The sequence below is a fragment of the Lynx rufus genome, unplaced genomic scaffold, assembly GCF_022079265.1.
Source record: "Lynx rufus isolate CCGP_SWC_20201006 ecotype Redwood Valley unplaced genomic scaffold, mLynRuf1.p SCAF_6, whole genome shotgun sequence".
NCBI classification, from domain to species: Eukaryota; Metazoa; Chordata; class Mammalia; order Carnivora; family Felidae; genus Lynx; species Lynx rufus.
The window spans coordinates 77,710,830-77,728,467 of record NW_025814878.1 but is presented as its reverse complement, the minus strand read 5'-3'; the positions used below and the strand labels follow the sequence as shown (position 1 = coordinate 77,728,467).

The following is a 17,638-nucleotide window of genomic DNA, read 5'->3' as shown; positions in this document are numbered from 1 at the left end:
TAGATTTTATTTAGCTAAAACAAAAGGATGGAAAAGAGTATGTTGTCACCTTCGTGCTTTTTCTACTAAGTGATAGTTTTGGGAGAGCTCTGGGGTCTGAACTGTATTTGAAAGTATATTATATTTAAATAAACTGAACGGGCCTGTCACACAAAGTATTATAGTAATTATTAAGCTCTTGGATTTGAGTCCAGTATTTGAGCTCTTTACTAACATTTCACCATAATTAAAATATTTTCCTGGGCTGTGGCTCTTAAAACTGCAGACTCAGCTCAGCTGCTCTTCTCTTCCTTGCACCTGTGTTATGTTGGAATGGCTGAGAGCCTTTGAGTGTAACTGAGTAGTAGCTGGGCCAAGCTCCTATGAACCAAACTCCTATAGCTGCCCTCTCTGTGTGTGAGGAGGTACTGCAGTTGACCGAGCTGGCTTCATTACAGCTGAAGTTCGTTTCTAATACTCATTATTGCAGTCAGTATTGGTATTCATGGCCAAGCTTTATGTTTAAGCCTTCAAAACATTAAACTATATCCAGTTCCATTCCATATAATATGTATAAGATACTGGCTCATAAGTGGACTCCTTCTCATCTGCAGAAAGGTGCATTTCTTAGGGTGCCTGGGTGGCTCTGTTGGTTAGGCTTCTGACTCTTGATTTTGGCTCAGGTCATGATTTCACTGTGAGTTTGAGCTCCACGTCGGCTTGGGATTCCCAAGCTTCTTCTTGGGATTCTCCCTCTCCTTCTCTTTCTGCCACTCCCCTGCTCGTGCACACATGCTTTCTCTCTCTCTCTCTCTCTCTCTCTCTCTCTCTCTCTCTCTCTCTCTCTCAAAAATAATTTAAAAACTCAAAAATTTTTTTTTTAAAAAAGGTGCACTTCTTCCAAGGGTGAGTGGTCTCAGAGAAAGAGTGGATCATTCAGGACATTTAACATAAATGATAAGTTACCTGTGGTTTATGTTAAGCAGAATTAGCTATGTAATGGGACCACTACTAAGTAATTGGGACATATTCAAGCAGTTATGACTTGAATGGCAAAAGAGTTAGTTTTAGTTTTCCTGTGAGACAGTTTCTGGGTTGGTGTCCCCTCCTCTGGAATGCCCCTTTAAGCTCTTTTCCAGGAAAGCTTTTCCTGACCCTCATGTCCTCATGAGCTCCTTCCCTTCAGAACCTCCTGGTTATTTTATACTCTGTACTACAAGCATTAGCACTTCATTATGGATGATGTCCTATACATATTTTCCATGTTTGATAATTTCATTGTACTCCATGGGCTACAAGTAAATGTTTTTGAATGTTTATTTCACCTTTGTTAGCACTGAATTATTTCTGACAAATTTACAAGTAAGAATTCTTCAAGTAATCCTGTTCTTCATATATAGTATGAATATGTCATTCTTGGGTTCTGTGGTGCATTAAAAATATATGCAAATGGATTCTGTTGCATTAAACAATTCCAAGTTACTTTTCCAGGTTGGATTCCAATCCAGTAACTTCTAAGTAAGAATTGTTTTCTACATAATATGTTGTAAAATATGATCTTAATCAATTAACCACACATATGATCCTTGATGCAAAGTGATAATTTCACATTACCTAAAATTATGAAATAATATTCACATTCTGTAAAAAAACAAGCACACTTCACACTCTATGAATTTTCTAATCTAGATGTAATATATTTGCTCTTTAATTTTCATTGAATGCCTTTAATATGCTTTTCTCATAATTTTTAATGAAAATTTTAAACATTAAAATTTTGAGTGATCTCAGATTAAATAAAGGTAACAGGTTTTTGCTTTTTTTTTTTTTTAATCAGTAAAGTCATTGAAACAAATTTGGCACAATCTAGATTTTCACAATTTGGAATTGGTTTTGACATTAACTAAAATACATTATTTTTCACAGAAGCAGTGGAGCAAGACCCAAAATGACACCGTATGTCATTTCTCTTTTCAAAATTTGATTTAGTCATACAACCTTTTTTTTTTTTTTTTTTTTAACAAGTTGTGGTTACTTTTTAGGAGAAATAGTTTCCTCATCGGAGTAAATTTTTGTTATTTTTTGCTTATATTTTATATATACTATATATATTTTAATATGAACGTGCTTGCTCACAACTGGGACAATCAAATACTCCAGATGTTTTTATTCATACATAGCATCACCATAAATGCGACAGCTACAAATGCAAATTGATAAAGGAATGTTCTGTCGGTGCCATGAAATTTTGAACAGGACTTTGTAAAGTTCTGAACAGAGTTGAGTTGTCTCCTTTCCATACAGTAGTTGCATTTCTGGAAAAATTCTGTGAATATCAAAACCATGGGGAAAAAAACCCTGTATATTTGTGTATATGTGAGTTTCACCTCTGTCCGGTGGACATGCCAATGTCACATGGGACACTGGGCAGTTGTTCCTTGTGCTGGACATTTGGCACCCCTGGCCCTTCACCTCCTCAGATGCCAGCAGTATACTTTCACCACAGCATTGATACCACAGGGCACCAAAAATTTTGAAAACATCTCTGGGTGCTATTTCCCTCCATTAGGACAACAGCTTTATAGTTACCGTTTGAGCTGGAATTAAATAAGCCCCGCAACCAGTGTGTAAGGTGACTGTTTGCATATAGTTTGGGAAAATTAGAAGGAAAAAAGCACCTGGGTGCAGGAACCATTGCTGTCTAGTCTCTTTGGTGCAGCTCCTAGAGCAGTAATATAGGGTCAGGTGAGATGCTGAATCAGTAGAGATTGCCATCCAGGGTAGTGTTGGGGCATATGGAGAAATCTGTATATCATCAACAGGCCACATGGTAACGAGCTTAGAAAGACCATGAATTCCCTTAAAAAACCTGCTGTGGCAAAAGAAATGGAGGAAAGTTTAGGAGAAAGAGATGGTAGAAACAGAGATGCTCTTGGATGCTAAGATAGAAACCTTGAGGTAGGGTGATAATAGAATTAAAAATATTTATTAAAATCTTGCTGAGTTTGAAAGTTAGAAAATTCTGACTAGCCTAAATGGAGATTGATAAGTGAATTGCTCAATATATAATTTAATACATATTTCTGTTTATTACTTTGTATTTATTATCCTTGATCATCAGTTTTGAAAGATTACTTTTTCTCTGACTGTGCTTGCTTGGATAGTCCTCCTGTCAGCCCCTAATGTTCATTACAAAGAAAGAATTACAAAGGTCCTTTACTCCTTTAAATCAGGGTCAGAGCTCCTGATAGGCATCCAGGAAACTGCACCCTGATGCAAACATAACCATTTTCTTTTCTTATGATTTTTGTTGATGTGTAAGATTTTGAGGCTGCCAGAGTCTGATGAATAGAATTAGCCGTGAGAAAATGATTATGAAGGAAGAAAGAAAAACAAATAGGAAAATAAAATAATGAAATTAATGAATTGTTGATGAACACAATGAAACATCTATCCCATTTCACAGAATTAAACAAATATTGAGAAAAGTTATACTTCCCTGAGGAATAAAAGAAAAATAAGTTTTGCCTTCAGGAAATGTTTATCCTTGGAAAGTCAGAATACTTCTGGTGTTTAATTTAACAAGCACTTGGTGCATTTGAATTCTTTTATTTTTTTAAAGCATGCTTTGATTTAGAATTTTAGAGTTTAGAATATATCAAAGTTTAAACTCTGACACCATAAAATAGATCAGCTTCGTTTACCACTGTTATGCCTTGTCTAATTAATATTTACTAAGCAACCCCAGTGTAAAAACCCTTGTGTAGAATCTATATCCTGCCAAGTTTCTTGTGTGCATTTAGAACATGCTAATTACATTCCATACATAAAGCCTGGCTCTCATGAGATTTTATCTGAAAGTTCCTACTGCAAAAATGGAGTTCAGACAACTTCAACTGTATTTAAACAAAAATTTTGCTGTATTTTATGGTTATATGCCATCTTGAAAAGTATATTATAGACTTTTACAAAGTAAAATTATAGTGAATGGTTAAATCAATAATCCTGTTAAAACATACATTTTAAATTATACTTTTAGATCTTTTAGGTAATTTATATAGTTGTCTTTATAAAACTATGTTGTATTGTCATTTTTCTTATAGGGAACAGATGGCGAAAGAAATGTCAGAATATCTGAATAGGTTAGTGCAGTGGAATTTGGGGGAAATGAGTGTCACCTTAAAGTCACATTTTTAAATCACTCTTCATTATTTGGACCGGAACCTGTTACATGAATAGTCTGTTCTTCCTTGCAAATTTTCTGTACAAGAAATGTCACTTCACCCTGATGCCACCCTAACAGAAAAAGCTAAAAACCAGGGTTCTTCTAAATCGGTGATACTCAGTGGGGAAACGGTTGCCATTTTGGATGTGACTGTTCCTTGTTGGTAGTACTGCCCAGTTTGTCACTGGCCCTCACCACCTCAGTCTCGGTAGAGGAACCTTTCCTCTCAAACGGAATGAAAGTTTTGAAACTCTCCATGGAGGTGGTGCTGCCCCACAGCCCCTGTCCCTTCCCTGGTGGGAATCTCTGTGCCTCCTTGAAGGGAAAGTAGAGAAAGAGTGTGAGAGTCTTTTCACCATAGCACATGGTTTAAAAACCACTGATGTAAAAATTGAGCCACCAGAGAATATGACTTCCCAGCAGGATCTGGTCCTTTATAAGAGGATATAAACAGGTAACGTTTTAACTGTCAGTTTTGAAGTTACAGAGTTAATTGAAAGTGTTAAAATTAATATATTTTTAAAAATCGGAAGTCAGTTTTGCTACTACTCTAGCATATCATTTTTATGATTGTCTTTGTAACAAACCTAAATAAGCAGTAAACTCCACCTTTACTTTACTATTTTAGTAATTCCAGAGATGGGGGAAAGCATTTAAATGCATTTCGTTCATGTACTTGGGATGCTGAATATGTTTTTTAGCAGATGTATTTTTGTTTGACATAATATGAACGAAAAGGTAGTAATATTAAACCATATTTTAAGCAATAATAATTTGAATTCAGTGTTATTTTTTTAAGTATCAAAATATGCCTTATGTATATTGACACCTCATGGGTATTCTGACAATCTATAAAACTACATTATGTAAATTCACTCTTTTTCAAAAGAAATTAACAAAAACCCATAATAATTTTCAGCTGCTCTCCTCGAAAAGACTCTTAGAAGACCTAGGAAGAAAAGAGAATTTTTTTTTGTTAGTTTACTGAATGGTGGCTTAGAGATATAGAAGAGTAAAAAGAATATTTGAACAATGTTAAAGCTTAATTTATTGCTGAGGGTAATAGAAAGACCTTGCTGACACGCAGCTGGCTCTTTTTGAGCAAAGCAATTAAGAAGAAAAAACTGCATGGAAAATTGCCAGTCACACAGCTTATGAAAAGGATAGATTCTGCAATAAATCTAAAACAGGTTTGAACCGTAAAAATGAGAGAACTAACTGGCCACATATTCTTCTTTAGCCAGGCTTATATGTTACTAACAATCATCATGTCTAACAGTTATTAAGTACATAGAGTGAAGTGTGCTATTTTTTATTCTCTACAATGAAAGAATAAAGAGGCCATTTAAAGAAGCAAAAGTGCCTTATTTATTTCATTGTTAAGCTTAATATTAAAGGAACAATTTACTTTATTTCAGGAAGAAGTATATATATTTTCAAATATCATTTCTCATTAAGTGGTAGTGTCTTGACTGCCAAGATTGCAGTTATCTTTCAGAATGTAAAATAATGAGAAAATATGACCTCATTTTCAGGTATCCTACCTTGATCATCCCTCTTTAAGAGGAGATATTTTCCTCTTATGTGGAAAGAGGAAATGATAAAGGTGAAATTTCTGTGTGATACCTGAGAAGCAATATTTTAGTTCTTTAAAATTTAGTTCTTTTCATATTTGTGCCATCTTTCTTTTTTTTTTATGTCTTGAAATGTGATGTGTTTAAATTCTTCCTTTGTTACATTGATCTTACTTATAGCTTATTCTAAGTGTCTGCTGTGTGACAGGTGTCATATTTTGCTGAAAAGTAATGTTTATTGTTAACAGAAAAGAAGTTTCCAAGTTTTCTGAATAGTTATTTCAAGTTATGTATATAGAAACAAGTTGTAAGCCCTGAGTAGCACTGCTATGAAAAAGTTGAATTTATCCCATTTTATTTTTTAATTTATTTTATCTTTATATATATATATTTTTTTTCTTTCTTTTTCTCTTTCTTTTTCTTTCTTTTCTTTCTTTCTTTCTTTCTTTTCTTTCTTTCTTTCTTTCTCTCTCTCTCTCTTTCTCTTCTCTCTCTCTCTTTCTCTCTCTTCCTTCCTTCCTCCCTCCCTCTTACCAATGTTCCTACTATATTTGTGCCCTTTGAAATCTCTGTTATGCCTCATGAATTAAAATCTCTTCCTTTAATTAATTTTTTTTTTTTTTAATTTACACAGGTCTATGTCAGCAGGTCCTAGCGTGAAGGGTTGGCCTAAGTGGGTGCTCATTAATGTTTGTAGAAGGAATAAAGCAAATAAAAGAAGGTAGAGTCAGGACTAAGACTAGGACTTTTAGAGTCAGAGCAATCTGGGTTTCAATCCCAGGTGCTACCATTTACTAGCAGTGTGGGGACATTGGGCATAGTCTTTATCTCACTGCTCTCAGTCTTGGCTACTGATTTTTCTTTTTCTTCATCATGGTAAGTGTACTCTTTAATCCCCATCCCTTATTTCATCCAACCCCCACCCCACCACTCGGTTAACCATCAGTTCTGTGTAGTTAAAAGTCTGTTTCTGGGTTTGCCTCTTTTTCCACTTTGCTCATTTGTATCTTCAGTTCCAAATATGAGTGAGATCATATGGTATTTGTCTTTCTCTGACTTATTTCACTTAGCATTATACTCTCTAGATCCAACCATATTGTTGCAAATGCCAAGATTTCATTCTTTTTTATGGCTGAATAATTTTCCAGAGTGTGTGTGTGTGTGTGTGTGTGTGTGTACGTACCATATCTTCTTTGTCCATTCATATATCGATGGATACTTGGGCTGCCTCCATAATTTACTAGTTGTCATATTACTTGCTGAATATGAGGGTGTGGTTTTATCTTCTTAGAGAACTTTTTTTTTTAATTTTTTTTAATGTTTATTTATTTTTGAGACAGAGAGAGACAGAGCATGAACGGGGGAGGGGCAGAGAGAGGGAGACACAGAATCGGAAGCAGGCCCCAGGCTCTGAGCCATCAGCCCAGAGCCCGACGCGGGGCTCGAACCCATGGACCGTGAGATCATGACCTGAGCCGAAGTCGGACACTTAACCGACTGAGCCACCCAGGCGCCCCTTAGAGAACTTTTCTAAGTGTTCTTTAACACAGGGGTTTCCAGACTCCAAGCAGCTCTTTTAGCCCATCTTTCACAACTAATGGCAGTGGGTTGCAGTTTGGCTACTCACGTATGGACCCTGCATCAACCACATGCCCAGGGAGGTTCTGAGCCAGTAGCTTTTGTTGGGACTTGGCCGCCTGTAGCTTCTGGTAGTCTGTGGGTGATTGTACTGTGCGCCTTTATGGCTCATAAACCATTAATGTACTTCTAATGATTTTTAGGAAATCAAGAGGATTTTCTTTCTGATTTTGAGGAATATATATAAATGTAGTTTTTAACATTAAGTGTCCACTTATCCATTAGTTGGAATATTTAAACTGAAGTCTGGGATAGGTCCATGGTACCAGAGTTTTAGAATCAGAAGTTCTGATTGAAAACATAATATAGCTATTAAATGGCACACTGGAAGATTTTAATTTACGTAGGAATCCTGTAGTATACCATTCTTTAAACAAAAAATTTTTTTTTACATTTATTTATTTTTTGAGAGACACAGAGAGACAGAGTACAAGTTGGGGAGGAGCAGAGAGAAAAGAAGGCACAGAATCCAAGCTATCAGCACAGAGCCTGACACGGGGCTCGAACTCACAATCTGTGAGATCATGACCTGAGCCAAAGTTGGATGCTTAACCAACTGAGCCACCCAGGCGCCCCTGCAGTATACCATTCTTAATCTCACCTGTTAAAGATACAAAAATATATGGTTTTTTAGTAGTTATTTCCAGTTCTCAGACTTAGATTCACCTTCTTGCCCCTTTAGTCAACATGTCCTTTGTGCTTCTATTTTACATGTAAAAATATATAATAATTACAGAGGTCCTGCTGTACAAGCCACCAAGGCAGCTGCTGGTACCAAGAAATACGATCTCAGTAAATGGAAATATGCAGAACTACGTGATACCATCAATACTTCTTGTGGTAAGTGTATGGAGAAGATGAAAAATTGGGAAGCTCCATGGCTAACAGGTAAAAAAGAAATACTTAGACTGGGGCAAATTTTTTTCTTTTTTGGCATATAAACTAACATAAACCATTCTCTTTGTTATTCTCACCTTGAAATAGTGATCGAGTTTACTCACAAAGAAAGACTTTATGTTAAATTCATTTTGCCTGTCTCTTATATAGGTCTAAGAGGGAAAACAGAGAGAAATTATGATTTGGTCTGTATTAATGACTGACCCTTCTGATGGTATTCATAATACTTAAATACCTATATATCAGAGTCTTGACCTACATATGCGAAGTAAAAAATGGCAATGCAGTGCTTTGTTTTTAAAGCTATTTTTCTTCCAACAAAGCAGTAAAATACTATATCCATATGATTCTACATAATTGTGTTCTTGTTTAAATCACACTGTTTGAGTTTAGGATGCTATGCCTATGAACTCAGGTGCCATAAGCGTACAGAACTTGTTATGTTTTCTCCCTCCTCACTGACTTTGTCTGCATAATTACAAACATAAAAAATCTGTTGCATTTAAATACACCTTGCATTTGAGCACAGTGACTCTGACTTTGGACAAGTGACTTCACCTCTCTGATTCAGGTTCACTCATAAAAGACTTATTTATTCAGCCCAGCGTTCTTACGTAGAACAAATGGTATAGTAATAATGCATAAGAAAAGGCTCTGTAAATGTAAAAGATAATATTACTGTAAAATGGTCATCTTTATCAATAATATGCTTACTTTTGATTTTGTACTATTTAAAAACAAAAAATGTGTTTTATTATATGTGTAAATATATATAAGTTTATGCCACAGAATAATTATGTTAGACAACTAAATTAGGATGCTAATTCCTTTTTTGGTGGGGGGGTGCTTTTTCTATATAATCCATAGATATTGAGCTCCTGGCAGCTTGCAGAGAAGAATTTCACAGAAGACTAAAAGTGTATCATGCTTGGAAATCCAAGAATAAGAAGAGAAACACTGAAACAGAGCAACGTGCTCCAAAGTCTGTTACTGATTATGGTAAAAACAAATCTGTACTTTTAAATGCTCCAGAGTATCTATATATAAATATATGTAACTATACATAAGACATTTGGGTAAAATATATAATACAGATTTTCTTGTACCGTGCAGCTGTGAATCACTGAGCCTAACACAACCACGGTGGCTTATCTTTCATAGCATTATTTCTATTAATATGTCTTTAAAGTCATATTTATTGAGAAGTATTTGAATTTACTCGTTAAGTAAACTCTGGAGGTAAGAATATTCTTGTCTATTCTGAAGTAGTTGTGCAGTAATGTTGTAAATATGTATTTTTTTACATATATGTATATACACATGCAGAACGATTATATGTGGAAATGCAAAGAGTTTCCATGTTTAATGTCTTTATTTAAAAAGTATCATTCCCAATACTTGACAGTATAGTTTCACAATGCATGACCCAAGTTGGCTTAGAAAATGAACTCTCAGTTAGTTATATTTTGCCTTCCTCACTATCTTCCAAGTAAATAAAAGAAAGCAATGTTTGATTAATGTCAATTAAGTGGTACAATTTTAGTATTTCCAAGTTGTTGCAAAGAATAGATTGAGTAAAGGAAGTAATTGTTAATTAGATGTAAGTGCTAGTGATTGCTTGGTGGGGGCGGGCGGTGGGAGTGGTGGTGGTGGTCATCAGTCAGAATATAATGCTCTGGAAGGGCAAAGAGAGAGAACCCAGAACTAAGAACTGGCAGTTTGAAGGCCTTCTACACAATTATATTCTTGTGACCACCACTCTCTTCTCTAACTTAGAGATTTATCTCTGGGATTTGAATATATCAGGATGATTCCATTACCTGTTTACTGTAACAAGTTTCTAACCACAGTTTCCTTTGTTTTCTAAAAATGTGAATAGGCTATTCCGTTTAGGTATAACCTTTTTAGCTGTCATGTTCTAATTATGGCCTTTAGCTGATAGGTGTTTATTATGGTTTTTTTTCCCCCAAAATGTATACATTTGAATGATTGCACTTCTTAAAACAAGAAAAGTAATGTTGTAATATAGGGCACATATATTTTTAATGAACACACAAATATTTCTTATAGTTTTAAACCAAACTTTGGTACCGTACTCATCCAGCTTTACCCCCAAAGGGGCAAATGATACATGGCTTACCTTGTGTGAACACACCTTACTGAGTATGTTCTTACACTGTTTCCATTCATAATAATACTATTTGGAAGAACAAAAGAGTAGATTAAGAAAATTTTCCAAGAGTCCCATGTAGGTATATGAACAAATTTATGGAATTTTATGTGAACACACACTCCACATGTATGTAGCCTTTGGTTATGGGACATTTTAAGGATAAAATGTAACTTCTGCTCTGAAAGTAGTTATTGTTTTCTTTATTTTTTTCCCATGTAAAATACATTCTGACACAGGAGTACAGTTAAAAGGAGGTGAGGTGTACTATGATACTTCTAACAGCTCAGTTGAGAAAATTCTGTACCTAGGTAGTTTCCTAGAGGGGTAGGTAATAAACCTTTAAAAGGAACTACTCTGTAGTTTAATATTTACAAGGATAAGAATTCCTTAATTTGAGAAAATAAAGTGACAACTTATGATTAACAAAAATATAAGTAGCTGTTACCTAAGAATAATACTTGGCAGATCATAGTAAAGTCTTGTAACTGGGAGTAGAGAGAATCAGACCCTCCTCCTATATGCTGTACTGGGTGAGCACATTCTCATCACATTTACTATGGAAAGAGATTTCCAGAAATAATTCTTAGGGCAGTGGCAAATTACCCGGTAATGATTTACAGTATTTAGTTGCTTAAGACAGTGACTTTGGAGAGTAGTTTTATTTCGTAGTTACTAAAATAAAAATTGCATGAGTTTAAGATTGAGGGAATTGAAAGAAATTAGAACATACTGAGTGTGTATGAACATGGCAGTGCTTTTTCTCTAAGGCATATATTTTTTTGATGAATTTAGAAGTTTTTTATTTCTACAAAAATTCTAGTAATGCTTTGAAGGTACTATAATATCTGTTATTGAGTCATCATGTTGGATTTTTGTTTGAATATTACTGTATCCCAGAATTACAAATGAAATACATATATTTTTGAATTTAGATCCTCTTTATATGTTCATCAAGCAGAATTTCCTAAAATATTATCAAAATAGATTTTTTAAAAAAAAATCAGAAAGGAGCATATACTTGTAGGTAATTATGAGAATATTTGGCTGTGGATAGGATATTTATTTATTAGTCACCTCCTTGATTGATGGGAAGGCTTTATAAATGAGAAGAATGCTCATTTAACAGTTTTGCCACTTTTATGTTTTCTTCAATGTAAAATATTTATTCACAGATTTTGCACCATTTTTGAACAATTCACGTAAGTCAATGGGTTGTAACTTATGAGCTAACTGGAAGATGGGTTAAAAATACTTTATAAAGTACTAACTTCTATTAAACTTTGTTTTGCTACAATTTTAAGTGGAGTTGTACTACATTAATGTTGGTTTGGCCATACTAAGATATTTAATTTGAGATTATGCTTTCATTTGGATCACTCCAAAATACATATGCAGAACAAAATTAATCTGTTGTTTTATGAAATTGTTTCCTTTTAAAAAAATAGCACTTTAAGCTGTGAATATGCACAGTTCTTATTGTAGCAAAACTCAATAAGCAGCTGATATTTTAGAATTAAGACTAACTTTAGGTGCTGGTTTCGAACACTGTTAGGGTATCAACATTTCACTCCAAAGACATCTGAATTTGTGTGATAATCTATACAGGTTTAATAGGATGCCCCCTAAGAGAAGAAGGAGATTATTCCGTGACTTGTATAGTGTCCTGTGATGCATGTTTTTGATAATTTAAAAGCTTTGAGTCATCTTAGCATACAGTAAATTTTTTTTGCAGTCAGTTGAGCAATAATAATTTGGATATAATGCCATATTTGTTTGCCAACTTGTTGGACCTGATTTTTTTTTAAGTGCTTCTTGTAATTTATAGGGCCACATTTAAAACATTTCATACTTTAAAGGTGACACAATTGGATGTGAAAAAAAGTCATTTATTAGTTTCAAACTAACAAATGTTTATTTTGACAAAGAGAGAGTGTGGGAGGGGCAGAGAGAGAGACCCAAGCAAGCTCTGTGATGCAGAACCCAGCTTGGGGCTCAATTCCACGAATTGCAGGGTCATGACCTGAGCTGAAATCAAGAGTTGGGTGCTTAACCAGCTGAGCCACCCAGGTGCCCCTAGTTTCAGACTTTTAACATCCGTATCTTTGTACTTATTCAGATGAATATTTGTGGAAATTAAGGCTTCCCTAATGCAATGTTCAGTTCTCAACATTAGTTTAAAAAAAAGAAACTATCAAAGACTTTCCCTTGGATTTCTAAATTTTACCCAATATATTAAGGTACAGGAGGCTGTTATTTTAAAAGAAAAAAGGTTAATTTAACAAGTGGCCATCAGTATCCTAGTAAGTTTCCTGTCAGTTCGGTATTCTGTTACTGCTTAGGATGGAGGGAAAGTTTTTTTTTCTTATGCTTTTAAAATTTCTTAATTTGGGGGTAGTATATTTTCTGCAAAGTAGGAAATTTTTTAAAGTTAAAATGGAAACACTAAACTGTAAGTAGTTTGGAGGAACAAAGAGTAAATGAACTCATGTCTACGAACATGCTGCAGGCGGTGTGTCTCTTTAAAGTCACTAACAAAACTGGGCTTTGGTGTCATTCTTTCCTAGGCATGTGCAGCTTTGCTAACTGCTTTTTGCTTTCTCTGGTTTGCACAGAAATAAATTCAGTTGCTATAAAGCCTTTGCTATTGGTGTTAAAAGTAGAATAAGAGTGTTTTCATCCTTTCAGTATTTGGAAATTCTTACAAAAGCCATGTGGCCTTCTTGACTTACATATATTCTATAATTTTTCATTGACATACTTAAGCATTTCAGTGAGGTTCTTAATTGAGCTGCAGTAAACGGTTGGTCTACTTTTAAAGTTGTGAGTAAAAAGCATATTAAACAGACTTTCTGAAATTATGCTGCTGAAACTGCAAAATTATTGCCCAGGGAAGTGTTTGTATTCGTAGATAAAATAAAAACCTAACTGTTTTGTAATGAAAATTGAGCAAGGGGAAAAAATTGATATGAGTGCCGGGTCCAGTAATAGCAGAAAAGCAAGGTTTTTCTTTCTCTTTTTCTTTTTTTTTTTTTTTTATGACAAAACCAAATATTATATACTTCCCACTTATTTCAGTGGATTTTATCCCAAGAGAAAGAGGATTTCAGGAAAGTTCATGCTTAACTGTTGCAGTTTTTTTGTTGTTGTCATGAAGTTGTCTAGTAGTGGCAGTAGTAAAATATCTGTTCTGGTCAGTTTAAATCCCAAAATCAGTTGGCAAAAGAGCAAACTTTTGTCTTCCACTTTTCTGAGGAAATGGTAATTAGATTGACAGGTATCTATAATTCTTCACGTTTGTGAAATTACCATTCATTTGTTTTATCATGGATAGTCTCATGAAAGTTATTCTGTGGCCTTCAGCTTTGAACTCTTTGGAGGAAAATTGTAAATCCTAGCAAATAATACTGGTTTGCTTTTCTTATTTTAGGTTACTGATACAGACGTTTGTGGGAATCTGCTGGGGCTTGTTTGTTGTTGGTGTTACGGCGGGGGTGAGGGGGAGTGGTGTGTGTGTATATGTGTACTTGCGATGTTAAGCAACATCTTTAGGGAAAGAAAATTCTAAGAGATCACACTCTACGTTTTACTCACTTCTAAGTAATTGATATTTACATGTGTTTTAGATTTACTATTAGGAACCCCTCTTCTTCTCTTACAAAATGTGTGGTGCATTTTAGGAGTAAAGGCTGTTTGCATTATCCCCTGGGCTGCTGGTGTAACTTCCCTTGCTTGTTCTTTGTAATAGCTCAGCAGAACCCAGCGTCTCAGCTTCCTGCCAGGCAGCAGGAGATCGAAATGAACCGACAGCAGCGCTTCTTCCGCATCCCATTCATCCGCCCTGCCGACCAGTACAAAGACCCGCAGAATAAGAAAAAAGGCTGGTGGTACGCGCACTTTGATGGCCCATGGATTGCCCGGCAGATGGAACTCCATCCTGACAAGCCGCCCATCCTGCTTGTGGCTGGTGTGTGTGAGTCACGTGGAAAAAGGATTATAAACCCTCTGAAGGAAACAGCCTAATATACAATATTAATAATCCATTAAATTTCAGGACTGAGGGATGGAGTTTTGCAGTTAAATTAGACTTCCAGTTACTTGAGGATTAATTTATGATGTGAAATTGTTTGGATTAATTATGTCCTCGTAGAACACATAGAAACTTGTCTGTGTCCTTAGAGCCTTATCATTGGTATTTAATTATATCAGTTGATTTATAATTGTTTAAAGAAATGTAGCATTTTTATTAAGGTTGATAACGTGTTTGATCAACTGCAGTGTTAGTACTTTCTGAAAGGGTCCTTGGTGGAAGACAAATTTAACTTGTTTCTGGTGAACTTATTAAGGAGATTTCTGTCTTAGAGGAAGAAAACAAAGTTTTAAAAGTTCTCAATTCTGTGAGAATTGGTAACTCTTTCAGGTATAAAGTCTATAATAAGCGCCTCTAAAGAGATACATGCTTAATTCTCTGATGTCTCACCTGCGCAGGGAAGGATGACATGGAGATGTGTGAGCTGAATCTTGAAGAGACAGGCCTGACTCGAAAGCGTGGTGCTGAGATTTTGCCAAGACAGTTTGAAGAAATTTGGGAACGCTGCGGAGGTATCCAGTACCTCCAGAATGCAATTGAGAGCAAACAGGCGAGGCCCACGTATGCGACGGCCATGCTGCAGAACCTGTTAAAGTAGATGGTGCACCTGACCTGACAGCTGGGAGCCAGGCTGGGGCACTAAGTAGGGTGTGTGCCCCCCAAGATTTGACCTTTCTGTGACCATGTTAGAACTGCTGATACAAAGTGAACAGATTTTATTAATCATGGCTTTTTGTTAATTTAAGGTAAATTATGGTAGTGAACTTGGGACCTAAAAATTGTTTTCGTGTATCCAACTGTAACTGTTAAACCTCTCCTCCTTCTAATACTGGTTAACACTTGGACAGATTCTGACATTTCTCATTCTTTGCCAACAGACTACCTGAAGTCCATTGTAATTGTTCTCTAGGAAAGGAAATGTTTTAAAAACTCAAAATACTGACTTTGCAAGGATGGCACAGAACCATATAACTGGAATAATGAAACCTTAGGTTAAATTTTCTTGTGAAAATTAAGGCACTTAATCAAGGCACTGATGCTTTGATCTGGAATGCTGTGTACTTTTTTAATTCACTTTTTCAGAAATTGATGGATATTTCCATTGAAAGTGGAAAATTTTTTTTCCTCCTCCTTTGTGGTGTGGCTTAGTTTGAGTAAAGCAATTCACCTGAACTTCTAGAATTCTAGAAAAGAGCCTGAATGTATTTGATGTACTCTGCGATAAAGAAGGTACTCACAGATTTATTTTTCTTTTCTATCATGTTTTGTTGCTATATAAGAATATTTTCTTACAGTCCGTGGACAAATAAAGGAAATTCAGGCCATTTCAGTGCTTAAAAGTTTTGAGATAACTTGTTTCATTTAGAAAAGGAAATAGGTTTTCGGTGGCAATGTGGCTTAACTGGACTGAATTCAAATTATTCTTTCAACTTCATCTCAGTTGCAATTTTTGTATCAGAATCTTGTCCAAGTTGTTTCGTATGATTTAAGCTAGTGTTCTGTTTCAAAATATCTTTGTTTTTGAAAATGTCTAGTGTCTTTTTTGGCCTTGAGATTTTGGTAATTATAGAACTGTTTTGTAAGCTTTGTAATTCAAAAGCCCAGTACTTGGTAATTGCTTATTTCATGTAACTGACGATTTAATTTTTTTCTTTGTGTGTTAGTTTTGATCAAATGTCAGCAGTTTCAAATTTAATATTTATGACATTATATTAGGAATTTGGAGACAAAAATACATCATGGAGTTATGCTGATATAATGATAGTGGTGTTTGTATTTTAGAATAAAATTAGAAAAATAAAATTATTCTCTGTACTTTTCCCCCTGATTTTTAAAGACCCTAGCCTTTGAAATGATTTCCAGTGATTGTTTTTTCTAGAAAGAGTACCTCAGCCAGGAAGATCTTTCCCAGCTGATTAGATTAATGCTTGTGAGAGCCACACACTTTTTTCTGAATTGTTTCTCTCATAAGATGTGTCTTAGTACAGAAATATTTATTTATTATGATACTGTGCAAATGATTGTCTCCTGTTAAAGAAATTAAATTGTCCTATCTGTGCTATTGGGAATGTGAATAGGATTATCTTTTGAAGGCTGTATTACTGTGGAGATTCACCCACCCTCGGGTCATTTGGCCCCTGTGATTGGTGCAGAAGGTCTGGTTACTGAAAATAAACGACCTGTTCTCTCTCTTCTCATCACTTGCCTTTAATTGGTGTTTTTATTTGTGTAGGATAGTGAATGATGAGCTTAACTAGTAGCAAATAAAGTCCTTGAAGAAAATTTAATAACCAAATTGACTTTTAATGACTTATCCCTTTAGTACTGTTTTCAGAAGGAGTTTTATGTATCTCCTAGATACATTTAAGTACTAGATGGAAAACCCATCAAACAGGTTAAAATTACTGTAATGAGAGAACTTAATGTTTGAAGAATTTGTAAGACACTTATCACAGCAAAGCATTGTTGCAAGTCTTTCATTTTTTATTTTAATAGCTAATAAAATCACAGTTTTAAGCTATTTTGTTGCTAATTATGTCACACAGCTGTCCTAGAACTTATCTATTTAAAGTTGTCTCCTGAGTTAATTTTGGCTACCAGGAGAATTGCCCTAATTCAGATAGATTTACAGTAACCTACATATAATAGATACACAAGTACACACACACACACACACACACACACACACACACATGCCCCTTTGCTGGAAAAATTTGGGAGCCTGTCAGCCTTTAAAAGAAGTAGCAGAAATGGTGTTCTAAAAGATGTGGATATAGCTGCTTTACAGTGTTCACAGTCAAACCCATAAACGTTGTGTGAAAACTATAGGAATCAAAAGTCAATTTCTATTTAATGTCATTTGAATTGAGATTTAAAATTTGAAATTTCAACCAGTGTACTGTATATTAAGAACTAATCTCTTAAAAAAATTTTTTTTGAATGTTTGTTTATTTTTGAGAGAGAGACAGAGCATGAGCGGGGGAGGGGCAGAGAGAGAGGGAGACACAGAACCTGAAACAGGCTGCAGGCTCTGAGCTGACAGCACAGAGCCTGACACAGGGCTT

The 17,638-nt window shown here is 35.1% G+C and overlaps 1 protein-coding gene across 1 annotated transcript in view; it reads left to right on the top strand.

Annotated features, from left to right (window-relative positions):
- Positions 1-16,771, top strand: part of MYO6 (myosin VI) — a 143,643-nt gene extending 126,872 nt beyond the window's left edge. Inside the window, exons 29-32 of the mRNA XM_047102759.1 lie at positions 8,153-8,256; positions 9,181-9,312; positions 14,232-14,450; positions 14,972-16,771. Coding sequence (XP_046958715.1) covers positions 8,153-8,256; positions 9,181-9,312; positions 14,232-14,450; positions 14,972-15,171 — 655 coding nt within the window. The 3' untranslated portion in view covers positions 15,172-16,771. The remainder of the gene's footprint in view (positions 1-8,152; positions 8,257-9,180; positions 9,313-14,231; positions 14,451-14,971) is intronic.
- Positions 16,772-17,638: the final 867 nt, after the last annotated feature.